The sequence below is a fragment of the Thunnus thynnus genome, chromosome 17 (assembly GCF_963924715.1).
Source record: "Thunnus thynnus chromosome 17, fThuThy2.1, whole genome shotgun sequence".
Lineage (NCBI taxonomy): Eukaryota > Metazoa > Chordata > Actinopteri > Scombriformes > Scombridae > Thunnus > Thunnus thynnus.
Genome location: NC_089533.1, coordinates 15,762,042 through 15,779,713, shown reverse-complemented (window position 1 = coordinate 15,779,713; position 17,672 = coordinate 15,762,042). Strand labels below are relative to the sequence as shown.

Below are 17,672 nucleotides of genomic sequence, written 5' to 3'. Positions count from 1 at the left end.
ATTCTGATAAGACACATAGCAACAAACCACCTCCCACTGCACTGTGGGACATGGTGTTTGTTATCAGATAGGAAGAACAGTAAAGTATGTTTTCTTTTTCAAAGAACTGGAACTAGACATACAGTTTATCTTAATTTTTGACTTTGAATGTCGTAAAACAGGACTTTAATTTTAGGAAAAAAAATTAATACATTTAAGAGATCAAAGAATGTGTTGCAATTGTATCAAGATAAGTTTAAAGATTAGTTATTTGACAGAGCTTCAGTTCCGCTTACTGAGTTGTCTTTCTTTAGTTTGTGTTAGCGATGGGGAACTACTTGAATAACAGCCAGCCTAAAACCAGTAAGACAACAGGATTCAAGATCAACTTCCTTACAGAGGTACATCACACACCAATAGAAATGTCTTGTTTTTTTCAACCTGTTTTATTGCTCATCATGTCCCCTGTTATGTCCTCTGCAGTTAAGCACAACTAAAACAGTGGATGGGAAGTCAACGTTTCTGCATATTCTGGTCAAGTCATTATGCCATCACTTTCCTGAAGTGTTGGATTTTTCCAAAGATCTAACCATGGTTCCTCTTGCAGCCAAAGGTAAATTGACAGGGTTGGGAGGGTTACTTTAAAAATGTATTGCCTATAGACCTACAATGAAAGTGCACAACACATGATGAGCATTACAGAGAACTTTCTCAGGGAAATCCTCTGACGAAATAGCGCTTGGCCCACTGGATGTGTGAAGCTATCACACAGGAATACTGTATGGCACAGCGGGGGAAGACTCCCCGCTGGGTATTCGTGCCCACTCCACGAGAGCTTTGTCCTCCTCCATAGCTCTTCTCAGAGGAATGGCAGAGGCAGACATATGTGCAGCAGCATCATGGGCTTCACTGTGTCCTTTTATTCAGTTCTATCTGCATGATACATCTGAGTTTTCTCTAACTCATTCAGTATTGAACGTACTCGACGACCATTGACACACTGTCAGCTCTGGGCATGTTAAACACACACGATCATCTCAGTGGAGAGCCGTTATGTGCACTACAAGCTGTCATATACTCAAGCTCTCTTTTAACTTATTTGTACGAGTCTTTGGGACTGCCACGGTGCATAATGACCGTCCCCACCTACTCTCCCAACATAAGTTCACTGTGTGTGAAGTGTGTGTATGTGCACCCGGTGTGTGCACCTGTGCATGCCTCATGGTATCATCCTCTACTCACAGCACCGTGGATCAGTTATTTAGTTTGCCCTCTCGTTCCTGCTCTGCTTATGTTTGAGACTTTTACAGTGCATGGCAGTATATCGTTCTTTATTTTAAAATGTATTTTAATGTATTTTAAAATTGTAATCCCATAATCTAATTTTTACTAAATGTACTGGTAATCTGACTACGTCTTTTTTTTTATCTGTAACAGACTACAGTTACCTTTTTTTTCTATCCTAATTACGTAACATTTGAAAATATACTGAACATTAATTCAAGATGTATTCATTATTGTCATTTTTCATATTTGTTACTGCACAAAAAACGTCTTCAGTAAACCAGAGGACTATCACATCAGATATGAATGACCTCCATACAACCATCCAGGACATTCGCTCAGCCTGTCAGAAGATGCCTGCGACTGCTGAGGACCGTTTTGCTGTTGTCATGAGTGTATCCTTCACAAATTTGCCAGAGAAACAGACCAGTGAGAAATAAATAGAAAGATGTAGATGTAGTAGATGAGATGTACTATGTGAAACGTTTGTCTCCCTTAACTACAGTTTATGTAGAACTACCTGGAAAACAGCCATCCAGCGGTCCAGTCTCTGGAGTCCCTCCAACAGAGAGCAATGGAAGAATTTTCCAAAACTGCTTCCTACTTTGGAGAGGATGGCAAAAACGCCAACACTGAGGCCTTCTTTGGTATCTTTTCTGAATTCATCAGCAAGTTTGAGGTGAGGAAGAAAGATTCAACCATTCATTTATTCAAATAATCCCTTGTGTCATCTCTACAGTATGACAGTCAAAACTTCATGCATGTTATGCTCTGTTGTTACTTCTCAGCTTTCCCCCAAACTATGAATATTATGGTCCGAGATAACCTTCATTTTTCTTCAAATAGCTTGGGACTTAAATGGTTGTAGATAAACAATTTCACTGTGACTGTTAATGTCTAATAATTACCTCATTGCCTACTGGATTTTCCTCTCTGCCAGTGTTTTGTTTTCAGAGAGGGAGGTGGAGTGTGTTTAGTAATGAGCACAGCCTACGTTGAATAAGAAATGTGGAGAGAAAGTCTGCAAGGTCACATTATTAATAATGAGCTACTGTACATACAGCAGCAGGATCAGTATGTTGTTGTTTCTGAATGTTATTCTCAGGGAGCTTGATCTGTATAAGGAATTTAATTTGTTCATAAATGTAATTCACATTCAGTTTCTACAAAGATGATAGTTTTCGATGTAAATGTAGATGGGATGAAATTCAAAGGACACCAGTTTAAGAGCAGTTGTAATAATAAGGAATTTTAATCTCACTGTCATACTGTAAGTTTCATTAACTGTAAGTTTTTAAGGTTTTATAAAAACTATAAAATAGCTATAAAGAAAAGATACATGCAACATTACAATATATTCCACAAACTATAAAAGAACCACAGTAATAAGAAAATCATGTTTCTTTGTTTTTGTTTTTGTTTTGTTTTGTTTTTTACCACAGAGAGCTCTCAGTGATCAGCAAATTGCAGAAAACCCGAAGAGCCCCAGAAGTCCACGAATGGCCTCACCGCTGGCCTGGTAACACACACACACACATAAAGAGATGATCACATAGTTCATACAGCATGCACACATGTACACAGATACATCTACAGACGTACTGTACACATATTCTGTATATACACACACCCACATACACAGATACACACTTTTGAGCAAAAAAAAACAAGTTTTTATGTACAGTATTTATGTGTTTTTGGCCAAATTAAGGGCAATGAAGAAGTTTTGGAAAGAGGCAAAATATAAAGTCTCTTGCATCAAAGATGGATAATTTAGCTTTATGCCAGTGGTGTACTATAGGTATCCTCCTGTATTGAAAACTTTAATGGCTAAGAAGACCAGTAATAGAACACAACCTTGTTTGGCCGTCAAGGTATCTCTGCTGTTTGAAAGATAGTTACTCAGCAACCTCCTATAGTTTAAGTTTTCTTTATCTAAGACTGAGTTTAGGTCATTGAATACCTCTGTAAGGGTGGTATATAATTCTACAATAAAATCTTTGTGATATATAAGAAGTAGCTTTACAAATGAAAATTTATCCTGAAATAGATGTTTAATTAAAATACCCTCACATACAGTACAGTTGGAGGTTTGGAAGAAAACCACAAAAGCAGTTTTCCTCTTAGTTTACATGTTGTGTATTTTTGTAAGCCGCCCACCACACTGAATGTAATATGAGTTCTTTACTAAGTGTAGCTTATTTTCTTGAGTAAACACTCAAATACTCAGCTGTCCTGATGGTACTTTGTAAAAATGGATTGTTTCATTTGCTGCATTGTGTCAATGAGTTTTCCAAAACTTACCATGTCAATCATAGCTGTATGAATTGTTTTCTAAATGGTAATGTATGATACTTAACTTTGAATGCTACCTACTTGTACATATGAGACAATGTCAGTGGGAGTTGGAACTTACTACTTGTTTTATAAAAGACAATTTAAACTGTTGCAAGGATCATTTTTAACCCAGCTAAAGTCATTAACACGCAATAACAGATAGTAGATTTGGGATCATGTGGAGATTACAGCGGGCAGTGTGCAATATGTGGATGTTTAGCTGTGTTCCACTTTAGATATTATACTCATTTTACTGTAACAGAGATATCTTGTGTTTGTACTGTACAGAAGGAGAGTGAATATAAAGAATACAGTCGCTACAATATACTGTATAAAGCACTTTGTTACCTTCATTTATTGCCCAAATATTTCTTTTGTTGATCATATCATATGTCTGAACAGGAAGTTATACCACTGAGAGGACAGCGGTGTTGTTAAGTTTAGTGCAGCAGATGCAGTATTTTACATAATTGTCAATCTAATAATACAGCATACCAGCTTTTCAGATATGCCATTGCTTTGTGAAGCATAAAGCTTAGTCTTCAAGTGATATTTTTAAATGGTAAAGCAAATTATTATGACAAGAATAATATGTGCAGCTACAGTGGTAAATGCTTTGTTTTCTAAACTTATGAATTGTTTGATTCTGCTTGAATTATAGAATTTAAACTTCTGAAGTGTTGCTGTCTGTTTAAGGCCTATAAAGTGTTAAGTCTGTATTTTGTATTGTATCCTTACAATGCTGACAAATATAAAGAGTCATATGAAGTCTACTTTCACCTGAATGTCTGTGTTTTATGACTTCTGATGGAAAAAAAATATCTGTAATGGTTGCTGACATGCTCATGGAAATGTGTTGTCTTACAGAGAAATAAAACCATATGAAGCATTGTATTATTGACAGTACAAAGGGAACCACATCTAAGGCTTCTTGTGCCTACATTTCCTGCATCTTTTATGCTGTAAATGCTGTCATATGTCTTTACAATTTGTTTACAACCACAGCTGAAACACCTGCTATTACTGCAACTACTTTATTTTTCCTGCTGTAGTACAATCTCAGATTAAGATGAGTTTTTGTGAGATAAGCTTGAATCTATCTGTATGTCTCTCTTCTGGACACAAACACGCAGACACACACTGGCCCTCCCTTCACCTTGCTGTGATATCACGCTGCCCATTTTATTTCAATTTAAAACTCATTCAGCAGTCCTCTAGCTCCCATTGGCTGGAGTGTGTTGTGCAAACACTCTGTGAGGAGTAATAAATCCTTTACATTTTAACTAAACCTTGTAGTGCACGTGTTGGAAAGTGGAGTTTGATCCTCTGGTGAGTGGAGGAAGCTTCTAGACAAACATGAGATTCCTGGGATCGTCCTCAGGTAAATTGTGATATGCTGTATTGTTTTGGATAGAAAATTCAGCTCAAAGACAGTCCGCCTGGAATGATACAAAGTGTGACAAGTTACTAAAAGGTGAGTTTATTTACTAGATAATGCTATCAAACACACAGCCTGAAGACAGTGAGAAACTGAGTTGTAGCTTTTACTGATATCTGAAATCCTTTAATTGTTTGATTCATAATTTAAGATGTAAGTAAGTGAAGTTTATTTTTGTTTTTTAACACTAGGTGTCACAAAGTGTTTCACAAGTTAATAGTTGTGTTAAAGTGCAAATTCTGTAAGCCCAAATTAAATTATTAACAGGGTTGGACAGTTTAATGCTAACAACAATACAGCAAGTTTATTGAAAATGTCTCTAGTAACTAACAAATTTTAAAATATTTGTTAAATTCATACAAAGTAATAGAAGACTGAAAGTTATCAAATTGTTATCTACAAAGTAGATGTCATATAAATGTGGTAGAGAAGTAGAAAGTTGCATATCAAGTACCTCAAACTGGTGCTTAAGTACTGCACACAAGTACATGTACTTCTTATCACTTTTATCACTATACAGTAATACTTTTGTCATGACTTTGCAAAATACAACTTGATTAGGGTGTCAAGAGCCAAGATGTTCAATGTGCATGATTCAAGTGCAACTACATGTCTTTAAGTGCTGTGCTTCCAAGTTGAAAATAACAGAGTTTATTAATTTTGTGGTTTCCAGATGACTGTTGACCTCACAGTGGGGCCCCCGGGGGCCAGTATGCCCCCTTCTCCATCTCCCTCTCCAGTGGGGAAAACCACTCTGGTTACTGTGGACATAGTGGTCCTGGTAATCTACTTTTTGGTGGTGCTGGCTGTGGGCTTTTGGGTAAGCATTTTTTACATTTTTACCTCGTAAGACAATTGTAAACAATTCTTCTAAGTTGTTTTGAATTGAGAGGCTTCATGGCTTAAAATGTTGTACACAGTATTTAGCACAAGTCCCTTCCTCTTTGGCATGTTGCCCCTCTCCTATCAAGCAATGCAACAAATGTCCCTCAACAAGAACAGAACAGACTTGTATCACACTCATTTTATCAGAAGTTGCTTTTTACTTTTTCATCTCACCTCTTTCAAGCCCTACTGTCTCGAGAGGCCTCTGTTAACTTCTTACTGTTTAATGACCTGTATTCTTTATACTGTAATGCACATTTTCTCCATGCTGCATGAAAAAAAGCTGCACTATTCTGCTGTACATTTTCAAAATAACTGTTAAGAATGTAATTGTACATAATTGTACAGGAACTGGATGTAACCACAGTTCTCTAGAGGCAGACACACTCAAGCAGTGTAGGTAGAAGATACCAGGAGCAACAAAACAGAGATGTGGCAATATGACTTTCTCTTCTTCCGCCTGTAATAGAGAAGAATGCTTGTGGTTATCATTGTGTGTGTTGCGAGTATGTGAGCTTACACGCTCATTGTGCCCTAAATGCCATCTGTCAGTCAGTGGAGCAGCTACATCAGCACAGCAACAGGAAAGCTATCAGGCTTTCTCATAAAAATCAAAATTTTGGTACATGACACAATACCTGATGGAGGTGTTCCTCCATGTAGTCAGGGATCTTGTTCATGATGCTGATAAATATCTTCTCAGGTGTTCTGAACAGACATTTCATCTTCATTTGTACCTTCAACATGTTTTCTAACATTTCTCATATTTATACCAGTCCATGTGGAGGACAAAGCGCAGCACGGTGGATGGATACTTCCTGGCAGGGAAGAGCATGACCTGGTGGCCAGTGAGTAATTTTATAAATTTCTTGTTTCCTGATCATTTCAGAAGCTCCACTGGTTTGAATTCAAGTGTGTTATTTTAACTGTCATACTGAATGACAGCCTTTATAAAAGTAGCAAGACTAAACTGGAGCTGCTATTTTGAATACTTCAGACATAAGACAGATTGAGGTAAAATGTTGCAGTTCTGTTCAAAGTGAATGCTGAGTTGATTCTGATTTTGACTCTTATCTATATTTAGGTGGGTGCTTCGCTGTTCGCCAGTAATATTGGCAGTGGACATTTCATTGGCTTGGCAGGGTCAGGAGCTGCAGCAGGAATCGGGGCTATTGCATATGAATGGAATGTAAGATATTGCATATAATCTCTTGGAACAAATGAATGAAAAACCAATTCTGGTATTAAATATTACTCATAGTTGATATTTGGTATTTGACAGGGTATGCTGATGGTGCTGCTGCTTGGATGGCTCTTCCTGCCCATTTATATTGCCTCTGGGGTGAGTTGTCTTCACATGAAATGCCACACAGACACACATATGCACATGCAGGTCATCATCTTGAATGTCTTTCTTCTCCAGGTCACAACAATGCCAGAATATTTGCAGAGGCGATTTGGTGGGAGAAGAACGCAGCTATTTATAGCTATCTTGTCCTTATTTATTTACATCTTCACAAAGATATCGGTATGACACAAATTATGCTTTCTGAGCTGTGAAAAATAAGTATTTTTGTGCCTGCATATGTGCATGTTTTTGAAGCTGGTTAGTGTAGAACAAATCCCTTATGCGAGACAACATTTGTGTTTGTATTTTCTATCTTGTATCTATCATTCTGGCCAGGTGGACATGTATGCTGGTGCTATATTTATTCAGCTAGCCTTACAATGGAATATCTACCTGGCTGTGGTGCTGCTGCTGTCAGTCACTGCTCTCTACACTGTAGCAGGTGACCTTCCTCCTTGCTGCAACACTTAAAAAATCTCTTGTTTAGACACTGTAAACATTTAGACATTAGGGTGTTCTGTGTGTCACTGGCTGTTAGACTACAGCGTGTGTTGTATGTCTCAGGTGGTCTGGCTGCAGTTATCTACACAGATGCTGTTCAAACTGCTATCATGCTGGCAGGAGCTCTCACCCTCATGGGCTTCAGTAAGTCAAATCTGACACCCTCCCATGTCTAGCCCTTTACTTTGTCAGTATATCTTACTCTTCTGCCCCCATGTTCAGGCTTTGCGGAGGTGGGAGGCTGGAATGCTCTGCTGGAGGGTTACGCTAACGCTATCCCCTCTATACGTGTGCCAAACTCCACCTGTGGCATCCCTCGAGACGATGCCTTCCACATATTCAGAGACCCAGTGAACTCTGACCTGCCGTGGCCTGGGGTCATCATCGGCATGTCCGTCCCCTCCATGTGGTACTGGTGCTCCGATCAGGTAAGAATAATAAAATTAAACCTTATTTGTTTAGCACTTTTTCAAGTAAATGAGAGAAAATGAAAGAATGCAGCATTAAAAGTACAGGTTTACTGCCTGGTAAAGCTGTAATGCGGTGAAGAAAACTGTCTGAATAGTATAAAATCAGACATTACACATCAGTATAAAAAAGCACTACTGAACCTGAGACAACAGGGGGCACAAATACTTTTAATGAGCATTTTCTGGCTTTTCATAGTTTCATACTGTATGTATTTCATTGTTTAAGTTTCAGCAACTGCATAGTCATCTAATTTGTGAGCACCTTTACCCGTGATATCTGCATGCTTGTGTGTAATAACAGCAAACTATGCGATTTCTTATGTAATATTCATGCCACTGCAAACAGACCCCTATTAAAATTTAATTACTGCTGCAAATCGTAATTACTTATTAACTGACAGTCGCTAGGGGTTAACTGAGGGTCAGCTGTTGTTATGATTCTCTGCAGGTGATCGTGCAGCGCTCACTGGCTGCCAAAAACCTGACCCACGCAAAAGGTGGCTCCCTGCTGGCTGCATACCTCAAGATTCTGCCATTCTTTGCCATCATGTTGCCTGGCATGATCAGCAGGATACTTTATACAGGTGTGAAATGCAGCTGGAAAAAAGTGCTTGATTTACACTTATTGTCCAACTATGTATGACTTTAGATAAAAGTTTGCATTTATACAATGTTGGTGCTTTGTGAGTTTTTATATTTAAAATGATGCTATTGAGAAAACTACACTGGATGACACATTGTGGATATTTGAGTTTGAATGTTGTTATGTCTCTTAATGATGCGTGCAGATGATGTGGCGTGTGCAGATCCTGAGCTGTGTAAACAGATCTGTGGCAACGAAGTGGGTTGTTCAGATACTGCCTATGCCAGACTGGTCATGGAGCTGCTGCCTGCAGGTGAGACGTTCTCCCTTGTCAACACTTCCTGTCCTACCTTTGGCTCTATATAAACATACCAGACACAGGGTCGTGTCTAGATGGTAACCCTAGATTTGCTAAACTCTCGTAAGATTGGGTTGGGTGGCAGGTTAGGTCTTAACTTGCAAAAAATAGTAGTTAGCTGGATGTCACTCCAGTTCTATGAACATGTGTGTAGCCCCCTAATGGTCTTCACTATTGGTTTACCCTACAAGGCTCTGCCTCGGCACCTGAGACAGATCTTTACACTCACCACCCAATCAGGAAGTAGCAACCGCACAGCACCCTCCCACTATAAGACCCCAGCGGCAGTGCTGCTCTTCACCCTTTGAAACTCAGCAACAACAACTGGGGCAAGCTGGGCTTGTGGTTAGAGGGCTACACAGGAACTCATAGAACTGTAGTTACATCCAGGTAACTACAATTTCTATGTCGTACGTGCTCAGCCCTCTAGCAGGCTTGGCTATTGGTGATAACCTAGGCCAGAGGCTGTTAGGGCCCATCTTGGCCCAAACCGACACTAGGCTCAGGGGGTGGGGGAGATCCACTGCCTCATAACCTCTGAAGCCCCTCTGTGCCTCCAAATAGGGAACCATAGATATGGCTCCTTTTTGGAGGAGTGTGGCTATTTCTTCTTCCATGGCCGCCCTCTCTGCAAGGATGGAAAAAGAGGTCTGAAGTAGGCGGAGGTTTGCAGCAGAACTACGGTGCATAGCCCTCCTGTAGAGATCTGTCTAGCCAGGCGGGGAGAGGGCTGCAAAGCTGCACTCACAGGGTGGCAATCTGTGAGTGGCAAAACGATGGGTTCGGCAAGGAGTGTCCCTTCCACTGCGCGAGGGAGCGCATGGGGGGCCCTGGTAGAAAGGGCCAAGAAGTAGCTAAGGCTATCAGTGATGCCGCTGCATGCCTCACTTCGTCCCCTGACGGACCGGTAACAGACAATGCAGAAAATGTATTTTTGGGGCTAGGCCAAGCCCCTGTGTCCCGCCTTGGCCTGCTGTCCACAATCGATGAAGAGAAAACACTCACCTTATCGGACTGCGGGGTAGTTGGTCTGGAAAACTGCTCTGCTGCCATCGTGTTTTGGTCGTCATCTTTTCCCTGAGCCGCAAGGCTAGTCACGATAGCCTGCACCTGGCTCTCACCTCCGACATGAAACATAAACATGGAAGTGACCGGCTATCAGTGGGTCCTGGAGGGGATAGCGGCTCCACCTTGAGTCTAAGTGGTTTTTGTGCGTAAACCTAACCAGACCTTAACCACAGTGTTCTGCCATCGCTAATGCGTGCAGAGTCAAGCGCTACTGTGCTGAATCACGTGCGCATGTGCAAGAGTTTTGCAAATCTAGGATTACCATCTAGACATGACTCAAACATAGACTCTTTTACTTCAATCTGTTTTTTTTTTTTACCTCCCAGGACTGCGAGGTCTGATGATGGCAGTGATGATTGCTGCCCTCATGTCTTCTTTGACCTCCATCTTCAACAGCGCCAGCACAATTTTCACCATGGACTTATGGAAGAGTTTCCGATCCAGTGCATCTGAGTGGGAGCTTATGATTGTGGGCAGGTATGTGCAAAAATATATACCATATACTGCAGCACTGGACTAAGGATTTGTGAAAAAGCCTCTCTGTAGAGGACCTACTACTGAGGGCTCAAGTGAATGGTTAAAACATTCTGAAGAATATTTTATTCCTAGTTGGACCAACTAGGCCTACATTTAAAGTAACCACAGATGGCATTATAATGCACTTTGGATGAAATCATCCACCAAATTGCATGTTAAATTATTACATTTTTCTCTCATGCTTACCCAAACCCTGACCCCTCAGTCCCCATATTCCAGAGTAATGACTTTTCCAAATGTTCTTTTCTAGCCTTCAAGCACACTGCTTTAAAACCAAATTGTACAGTGCTGTTCACCTATACACTTCAAAATCTGTAGTTTACTTTGATCAGATGATGAGAATGCCATGTCTTTTCAGAATTGAACTGCTTCATTTTCATTAAAAATAAACTTTTATTTTTTTCGCGCTGCAGGGTGTTTGTGCTTGTACTGGTGGTGGTGTCTGTGCTGTGGATTCCTGTTGTCCAGGCCAGTCAGGGTGGGCAGCTCTTTATCTACATCCAGTCCATCAGCACCTACCTCCAGCCCCCCGTCTCCATCATCTTCCTCATGGGCTGCTTCTGGAGGAGGACTAATGAGAAGGTAAGTTGTATAACTTCAGAGTGTGAAGTGCAAACCGCTCAGACTGATGACAAAAAAAGTGTAATTTTTAATCATTGAAAGAAATGAAAGCAGAAGAAAGAGATCCTGCACGGTATCAGTGTTGGGGCATGTTTGTCACATTATAAACAGAGACAGACAGAAACGAGTGTAACTGAATGCATCTCTAATGTGTTTGTCTTTGTTTCTCCAACACAGGGTGCATTCTGGGGCCTGGCTGTTGGCCTGTTGGTGGGCTGTATCCGCATGTTGCTGGATTTCATCTACCCAGCGCCCCTGTGCTACGAAGAGGATGACAGGCCCGGAGTGTTGAAATACGTCCATTACCTCTACTTCTCCGTCTTGCTGTCCTTCATCACCCTGGTTGTGGTGGTTGTAGTGAGCCTGGCCACAGAGGAGCCCAAACCGGAGCAGGTAAATCCACTTTTATCAGATATATAATGAAGCTGTAGGTTTATTTTTTTTATTCTTTAATGTTATTTTCACTCATATTGAACATTAGAAGTTCAGAAGGACTTGTGCTTGGGACATTAATTCAAATGTAGAAAATAAAATGAGTTTTTATTTTAAACATACCCATTTGTTTAGATTCAGTGTTTCTCACCCAAACCCAATGTGTGCATCCTTAAGGCCTAAAAATAATACATGAAATACATTTCAGATGACAGAAAAGTATTTTTCTTCTCTTTAACTGGAGCATTGCTATGGTCCACTAACACCACTGATATTACCATCCTTTGCAAATCTTCTCATTATAACATCGCTCCACAGCACCACTAGGTGTCAATAACTCCTCAGGGTACATGTTTTTAGTTTGCAGTACAGATTTAAAATTGTGACCTAACTGTTCCATTTGTGTCCTTTAGAAATTTAGTTCTGCTTATTTTAGCTGTAACTGACACAGGACATACACTTTATATAGGTTTGTGGTACAGCTGAATAAATACTAATACATTTTTTAAAAATATTCAGGAAAATAAATTCGATTTTCTCAGTTGAACTTTTCGAATTGCATGTCATGTTTTTTTGTTGTTGTTGTTGTTGAACAGATTAGTCGCCTTACCTGGTTTACAAGGTTTGACCCAGTGGAGCCCAAACAGCAGGTGTTTACAGTGGAGGGGAGCAGTAAAACCTTACAGGCGGTGACTAGTCAGACGGATGAGATGGGAGTTACAGGAAGAGAACAAGAGGACAGCAATGGAAAAGCATGTCACCACAGGAAAGGTGGGTCTTTATCTTGCTTGTCAGAACACTTTTCCATTTGCCCATTTGTCAGTCATGCTGGCGAACACACCCACTCAGCTATGCTCTGTTTTTGACTTTCCCCTCCTGAATTCTCTAGACTCTACATCCTCTGTGTCCAGTGTTCAGAGCCAGTCCAGGCTGATGTCTGCCCTCTACTGGCTGTGTGGGATGGAGAGACAGGAGGAAGGAGAGAACAATCTTGTGACACCTCCTGCACCTGAGCAGGCTATCGACTCCCTGAAAGAAAAGCCAAGTCTACGGACAATGGTCAATGTCAACCTCATCATTTGCCTCTCTGTAACTGCCTTTATCATTGGCTACTGGGCTTGATGGGCGGGGTATGGCACTCTTAATGGACACATGGTGTTTGGGTTGTGTAAAAGGTGTTGTACAGATTTTAATGTTTGTTTGTATGAGAAGAAATTGAAGTTTCTTCTTGTTTCTGACACAGTAAAACTGACACAGTAAAAGGAGATACGTGCACAGGGTGATATTATTTCCTTCAAATCACATAGTTCCTTGTCATGTTTTATTTGTAAATATGACAAAATCAACTCACTTGTAGTATACTTTTTGCAACTTCTATGTGTGAAGTTAGGTCTTTTGCAGGGTTTCTTTTGGAAATTTGTTATCTGTCTGGAAACAATATTGATGTCATTTTTTTTGGTTAAAAACATCAGGTGTTTTTTGACATTTATTACAGCTGAAAAACATCCAAGCCTACCATAATGACTGAATGCAGGTGACATTTTTCAAGTTTTTTTTTTTTTAAGATAAATTCTTGTGAATTCAATTTTGACAAAAAGACAATATAACTTCTGAGAAGAAGCTGACAACACAGTAAAATGCTGAACAATCTTTAATCATCAAGAGTAATGATGCAATATGTGCAGAAAAACCACCATAAAAATGCTGCAAAGAAATACAAAAAAACATCATCAAAGAGCTGAAAAAATACCCCAACAAGATAAAGATTGTCAGCATCAGCCGTAGTAAAAATTATACACAAAGAATAATTATTTGGCTATATTTGGTCATAGCTTTCAGCTCGAGTGGGAGTGATCATTTATGAGCTACAGTATGTATTGAAAATACTTTTTAAAAAAAAAATTACAATCAATTTGTTGGAAAACAAATCCCTTTGATAATAAAATGTAATCTTTGAGCTTTAAAGCTATTTTGAGTTTGGTAAATCAGGTCAGGTTGAAATCAAATAAAATGCAGATGGAAAACAAAATGTAATTCTACTGTACCTCACTAGATTATTAGATACAATGAAGTAAAGAGAAACTGCTTGAAATACCCAACACAGGTATGTATGTGCTGTGGAGATGACACCACTGAAAAACTACTGCGTTTTATATTGCACTCTTGCCAAAATATTTGGTCATTATGCAGCTATTGTATAAGCTGAGCAGCACTTAATTTTGTATTAAATTTCCTTTGGCCCAGAGTCTTCTTTGGTCTTTTACAGTGTGGTGCTGAAAAGTGTTGAACATCTAGCTAGTTGAAACTGTCAAATTAGAAAATGATAAAGAAAAATGCCAGAATGTGATTGTGCTTCATGATAAATAGATTAACACTTGCTGGCTAATACACACTCATACTGTAACTGTGCTGCTGATTTTTTTTTTTTAAAAAACAAACTAGTTATCAGGTCCATGTAGTCAGACCTGGCGATGGATTCACAGATTTCTGTCTCCAAAAACATTCATATCATTGAATTAATAGTATTGATAGTAAGATTTGGAAGCATGAGACAACTCAGTTCAGCTGTTATATGATTCAGGTTATATGTTAGCCTCGTGTCTCGCAAGCCTCTGCAGTCCAATCTCAAAATACTCAGCAGAATGTGGAGCAAAGAGAGTTCGATGTGAAGTCTAAAATAGAAAATGATAGCTGGAAAGGGATTTTGTGGTTTATACCGCCACTGCAAGATGAGGTTTCTAGTTGGGAGTCTCAGCATAGCAGAAGAGAAGGCAGCCATTTTTTTCCAAAAATGTGAGTGGAGGGTGAAGACGTCAGGGTGATCCGTTGCTTTTGGGTTACCTGCCTGATATCGGATTAAAAACATTCAAATCGGCTGAGCGATGGAGGATTTCGATGACAACGAGCGATCCCTCGTTTTTCACAGAGCGGTGCTCTCTGACTGGATCTCAGGGACTAGGGGCGGGGGATGAGTGGCCGCGGGCTCTTGACCAGCAGAGCTCTCCCCTTGTTGGTCCACAATCACCTCAGGGATGAGGGCTCGTCCAATCCCCTTAATGACCAGGCCTCCGTCTATATAGGACAATTAGAGTCAGCGAACACATCAGCTGAGAAATGTCTTGAACTCAAAACATCAATCAAACTTAACCATAGTGACACACACACACACAGACTTTTTCAAACCAACCTGGGGAGACACACACACACACACCACCTTTACACACTCAGTAAGACACCAAGGATTGCTCTTATTAATAACTGAAGTCAATATGGCGTTATAGTATCAGATGAGTATTTTTTCGAGGTGGATGCAGTTGGAGAGTATCCTTGGTGTGTTAATCTTAACAATTTTTCGACATAGATCTGTTCAAGAAGTGCAAGAGAACACGCAGAATAACAGCACACTGTTGGTTTAAAGTTTGTTTAGTATGTTTAGGGGCGTGTTAGTTATCACAGAAAACAGCCAGCTAGAAGCCATCCAACCTCAGCATCGGGGATGGTGCAAGACTCACAGGCGTGTTAGTTTTAGAGTTAAAGTGCAGGACAAACGCACAAATACATACCATCATACATTCATGTATCCAGTATGTGTACGGCAACAATAACAAACATGGCTGCATTCTTTGTTTCCCCCCAACACAGACACACACACATGCAGTGGACACAGAAGCAACGCCATCAGCCAGTCAGATCCTTACCATTACCTGCCTTGCAAAGCTCATCTTACAGGCAGGCCGGCAGCTCAGACATCTGCAATATTTACACACATCCTGTCATGCTTCAGATCACCACAGTCATATTTAGTGTGTGAGGCACTAAGAGACAGTGAAACCAAAAGCCCGAGAGCTAAATATGCCTTGAAAATGCCCTGAGAGGAAGCTGAGGTCACTCAATTACGGTCAATGTATCAGTAGACGATCAGCAGGTGATTTCAGTCGCTCTACACAAAGAAAATGATGTTTGACAATGAAGATGTGTTCTTGTTGATGCACCTTCATTATGTCATATTATAAGTGTTTTATAACATCTGTAATTATGAATAGTGTTGGGTAACGTTACTTTTAAAAATAACACATTACATTACAACATTACTGCCATTAAAAAGTAGCTAGTTACAGTAAATAGTCAGTAACAATGTTGCCTACTGAGAAAAGTAACATGTTCAAGTACTTTTGTGTTACCAAAAATGAAAAGCCCTTTGCTACTCCTTGCACATGTTGGTTATATATATATTGTGGCGATGCAGTGCATTCAGTGCAGAATGAGAGACAGGAAGTAGTTGTCAGTATTGTCAACCCTTCTTGACATATTACACAGAAGACGGGATCTCAGAAACAGTCACAAACAAAGCTGTGGTCAAGAAATGAAACAGCCACCTCATTCATGGTTAAAACTATAAACCGCCGTGTTCTCACACATAACAAACGCTAGAAAAAAGTAACATTTGCATTTTGGAACATAACACAGCAAACTTAAACTACCCAGCCCAGCACTAGGCATTATGGGAAATGAGGGTCATGCTACTGTGCTTTTGAGTTCCTGTCCCCTGTGGTGTATGTCAATAATAACGTTGATGACAGCTGTTTCCTGTCTCTCATTCCGTGCTGCTCGCCACAATTATATAACATAAGTAATGGGTGCTTATTTGAAAAAGTAACTAGGTAACTGATTACTTGGATCACAAAACTAACGCCATACGTTACTTTACAACAAAAAAGTAATCTGAGTACTCTGCTCCTACACTGATTACAAATCCTTTTATTAAAATACCTGCTCGCTGCAAAAACAGAGAACTCCTTTATTGTTTGACTGTCTGTCTTGTGTAATGTGTGCGCCACAGCAAGTGACCAAATATCATTCTCTATTTGGAGTTAGATGAGTTTCCACTGGAAAAATGCGATCATACAGTACACCTGTTGTGCACACAAACACACACATGTAGAAAGGCTTCTTGCAGCAATATTTTTGTTGGCGTATAAGTACACTGAAATTTTATTATCCTTCTTTCTTGCTGCTTGGCACATTTTAGGATAAGTTCACAGTTTTTCAAGTCTGTCTTAAAACAGCAGTCAGGTGCCCATATGAACACTGAAATAGGTTTTGTTCACTGTAATTATTCCTCCTGTTCATACTGACCATGAGAAGATTCCCTCCAAATGTGCTTATAATGTAAGTGATGGGGGAGAAAATCCATAGTCCCATTTAGATTAAAAAAAGTATTTATTTGAAGATATGAGGCTTTAGCCATCTGAGCTAGTCAAATAAAGAGGATACCTTTCACAGTTATAGTCTTTTTAGTAGAAAAAATCCTTTGTGTCTGTACAGCGTTTTCCTGTTCAACTGCAGTGAAATTTGGCACTAAAAAGACAGAAACTTTGAAAGATATTGACTTACTTTGACTAATTTGGACAGCCGAACCCTCATATTAGCTTCAAATAAACTTTTACAGACATTTTTGCACAGAGGGAGGGCTGTGGATTTTGTCCCCCATCTCCTTCATTGGAGGTGCAATTCAAAGGTCAAGTCAAGTCAATTTTATTGTATAGCCCAATATCACAAATCACAAATTTGCCTCTGTACAGCAAAACAACATCCTCTGTCTTTAGACCCTCAATTTGAAAAAAGAAACACTCCCTGAAAAAAAAAAAAAAATTAAGAGGAAAAAATAGAAGAAACCTCAGGAAGAAAGACAGAGGAGAAATCCCTCTCCCAGGACAGACAGACATGCAATATGTTGTGTGTACAGAACAGAACAAGAAAGACAAATTACAGAAATACAGCATGGAGTTATCTCTTAATGGCTAGTATGAACAGGAGGAATGATTACAGCA

At 39.7% G+C, this 17,672-nt stretch overlaps 3 protein-coding genes across 7 annotated transcripts in view; 2 read left to right on the top strand and 1 right to left on the bottom strand.

Moving 5' to 3' along the window:
- The window catches only part of grid2ipa (glutamate receptor, ionotropic, delta 2 (Grid2) interacting protein, a), a 31,162-nt gene extending 26,668 nt beyond the window's left edge, over nt 1-4,494 (top strand). Inside the window, exons 19-23 of the mRNA XM_067571056.1 lie at nt 294-380; nt 463-592; nt 1,540-1,658; nt 1,778-1,942; nt 2,706-4,494. Of these exons, the coding sequence (XP_067427157.1) occupies nt 294-380; nt 463-592; nt 1,540-1,658; nt 1,778-1,942; nt 2,706-2,786 (582 nt within the window). The 3' untranslated portion in view covers nt 2,787-4,494. The remainder of the gene's footprint in view (nt 1-293; nt 381-462; nt 593-1,539; nt 1,659-1,777; nt 1,943-2,705) is intronic.
- A 181-nt stretch (nt 4,495-4,675) lies between these two features.
- Nucleotides 4,676-14,266, top strand: slc5a11 (solute carrier family 5 member 11). The gene is made up of 16 exons (XM_067571063.1): nt 4,676-5,074; nt 5,712-5,858; nt 6,700-6,771; nt 7,008-7,112; nt 7,206-7,265; nt 7,347-7,451; nt 7,608-7,713; nt 7,836-7,916; nt 7,995-8,200; nt 8,691-8,826; nt 9,031-9,138; nt 10,578-10,728; nt 11,202-11,370; nt 11,587-11,802; nt 12,438-12,612; nt 12,731-14,266. Exons 2-16 carry the CDS (start codon nt 5,712-5,714, stop codon nt 12,961-12,963), a joined length of 2,070 nt encoding a protein of 689 aa, XP_067427164.1. The 5' UTR covers nt 4,676-5,074; the 3' UTR covers nt 12,964-14,266.
- arhgap17b (Rho GTPase activating protein 17b) overlaps nt 13,737-17,672 on the bottom strand; it is a 25,926-nt gene continuing 21,990 nt past the window's right edge. For 2 of the 5 annotated variants that reach the window (XM_067571057.1, XM_067571062.1), the window contains one exon: nt 13,737-14,913. In XM_067571057.1, coding sequence (XP_067427158.1) covers nt 14,762-14,913 — 152 coding nt within the window. In that variant the 3' untranslated portion in view covers nt 13,737-14,761. Of the gene's footprint in view, nt 14,914-15,539; nt 15,592-17,672 lie in introns of all 5 variants that reach the window. The other 3 variants (XM_067571058.1, XM_067571059.1, XM_067571060.1) reach the window with 3 other exon arrangements.

Coding starts and splice junctions, on each gene's coding strand:
- slc5a11 (XM_067571063.1), top strand. CDS start 5,712: ATGACTGTTGACCTCACAGTGGGGCCCCCGGGGGCCAGTATGCCCCCT. Junction 7,266..7,346: donor CCATTTATATTGCCTCTGGG/GTGAGTTGTCTT, acceptor TTTCTTCTCCAG/GTCACAACAATGCCAGAATA. Junction 7,452..7,607: donor ACATCTTCACAAAGATATCG/GTATGACACAAA, acceptor CATTCTGGCCAG/GTGGACATGTATGCTGGTGC.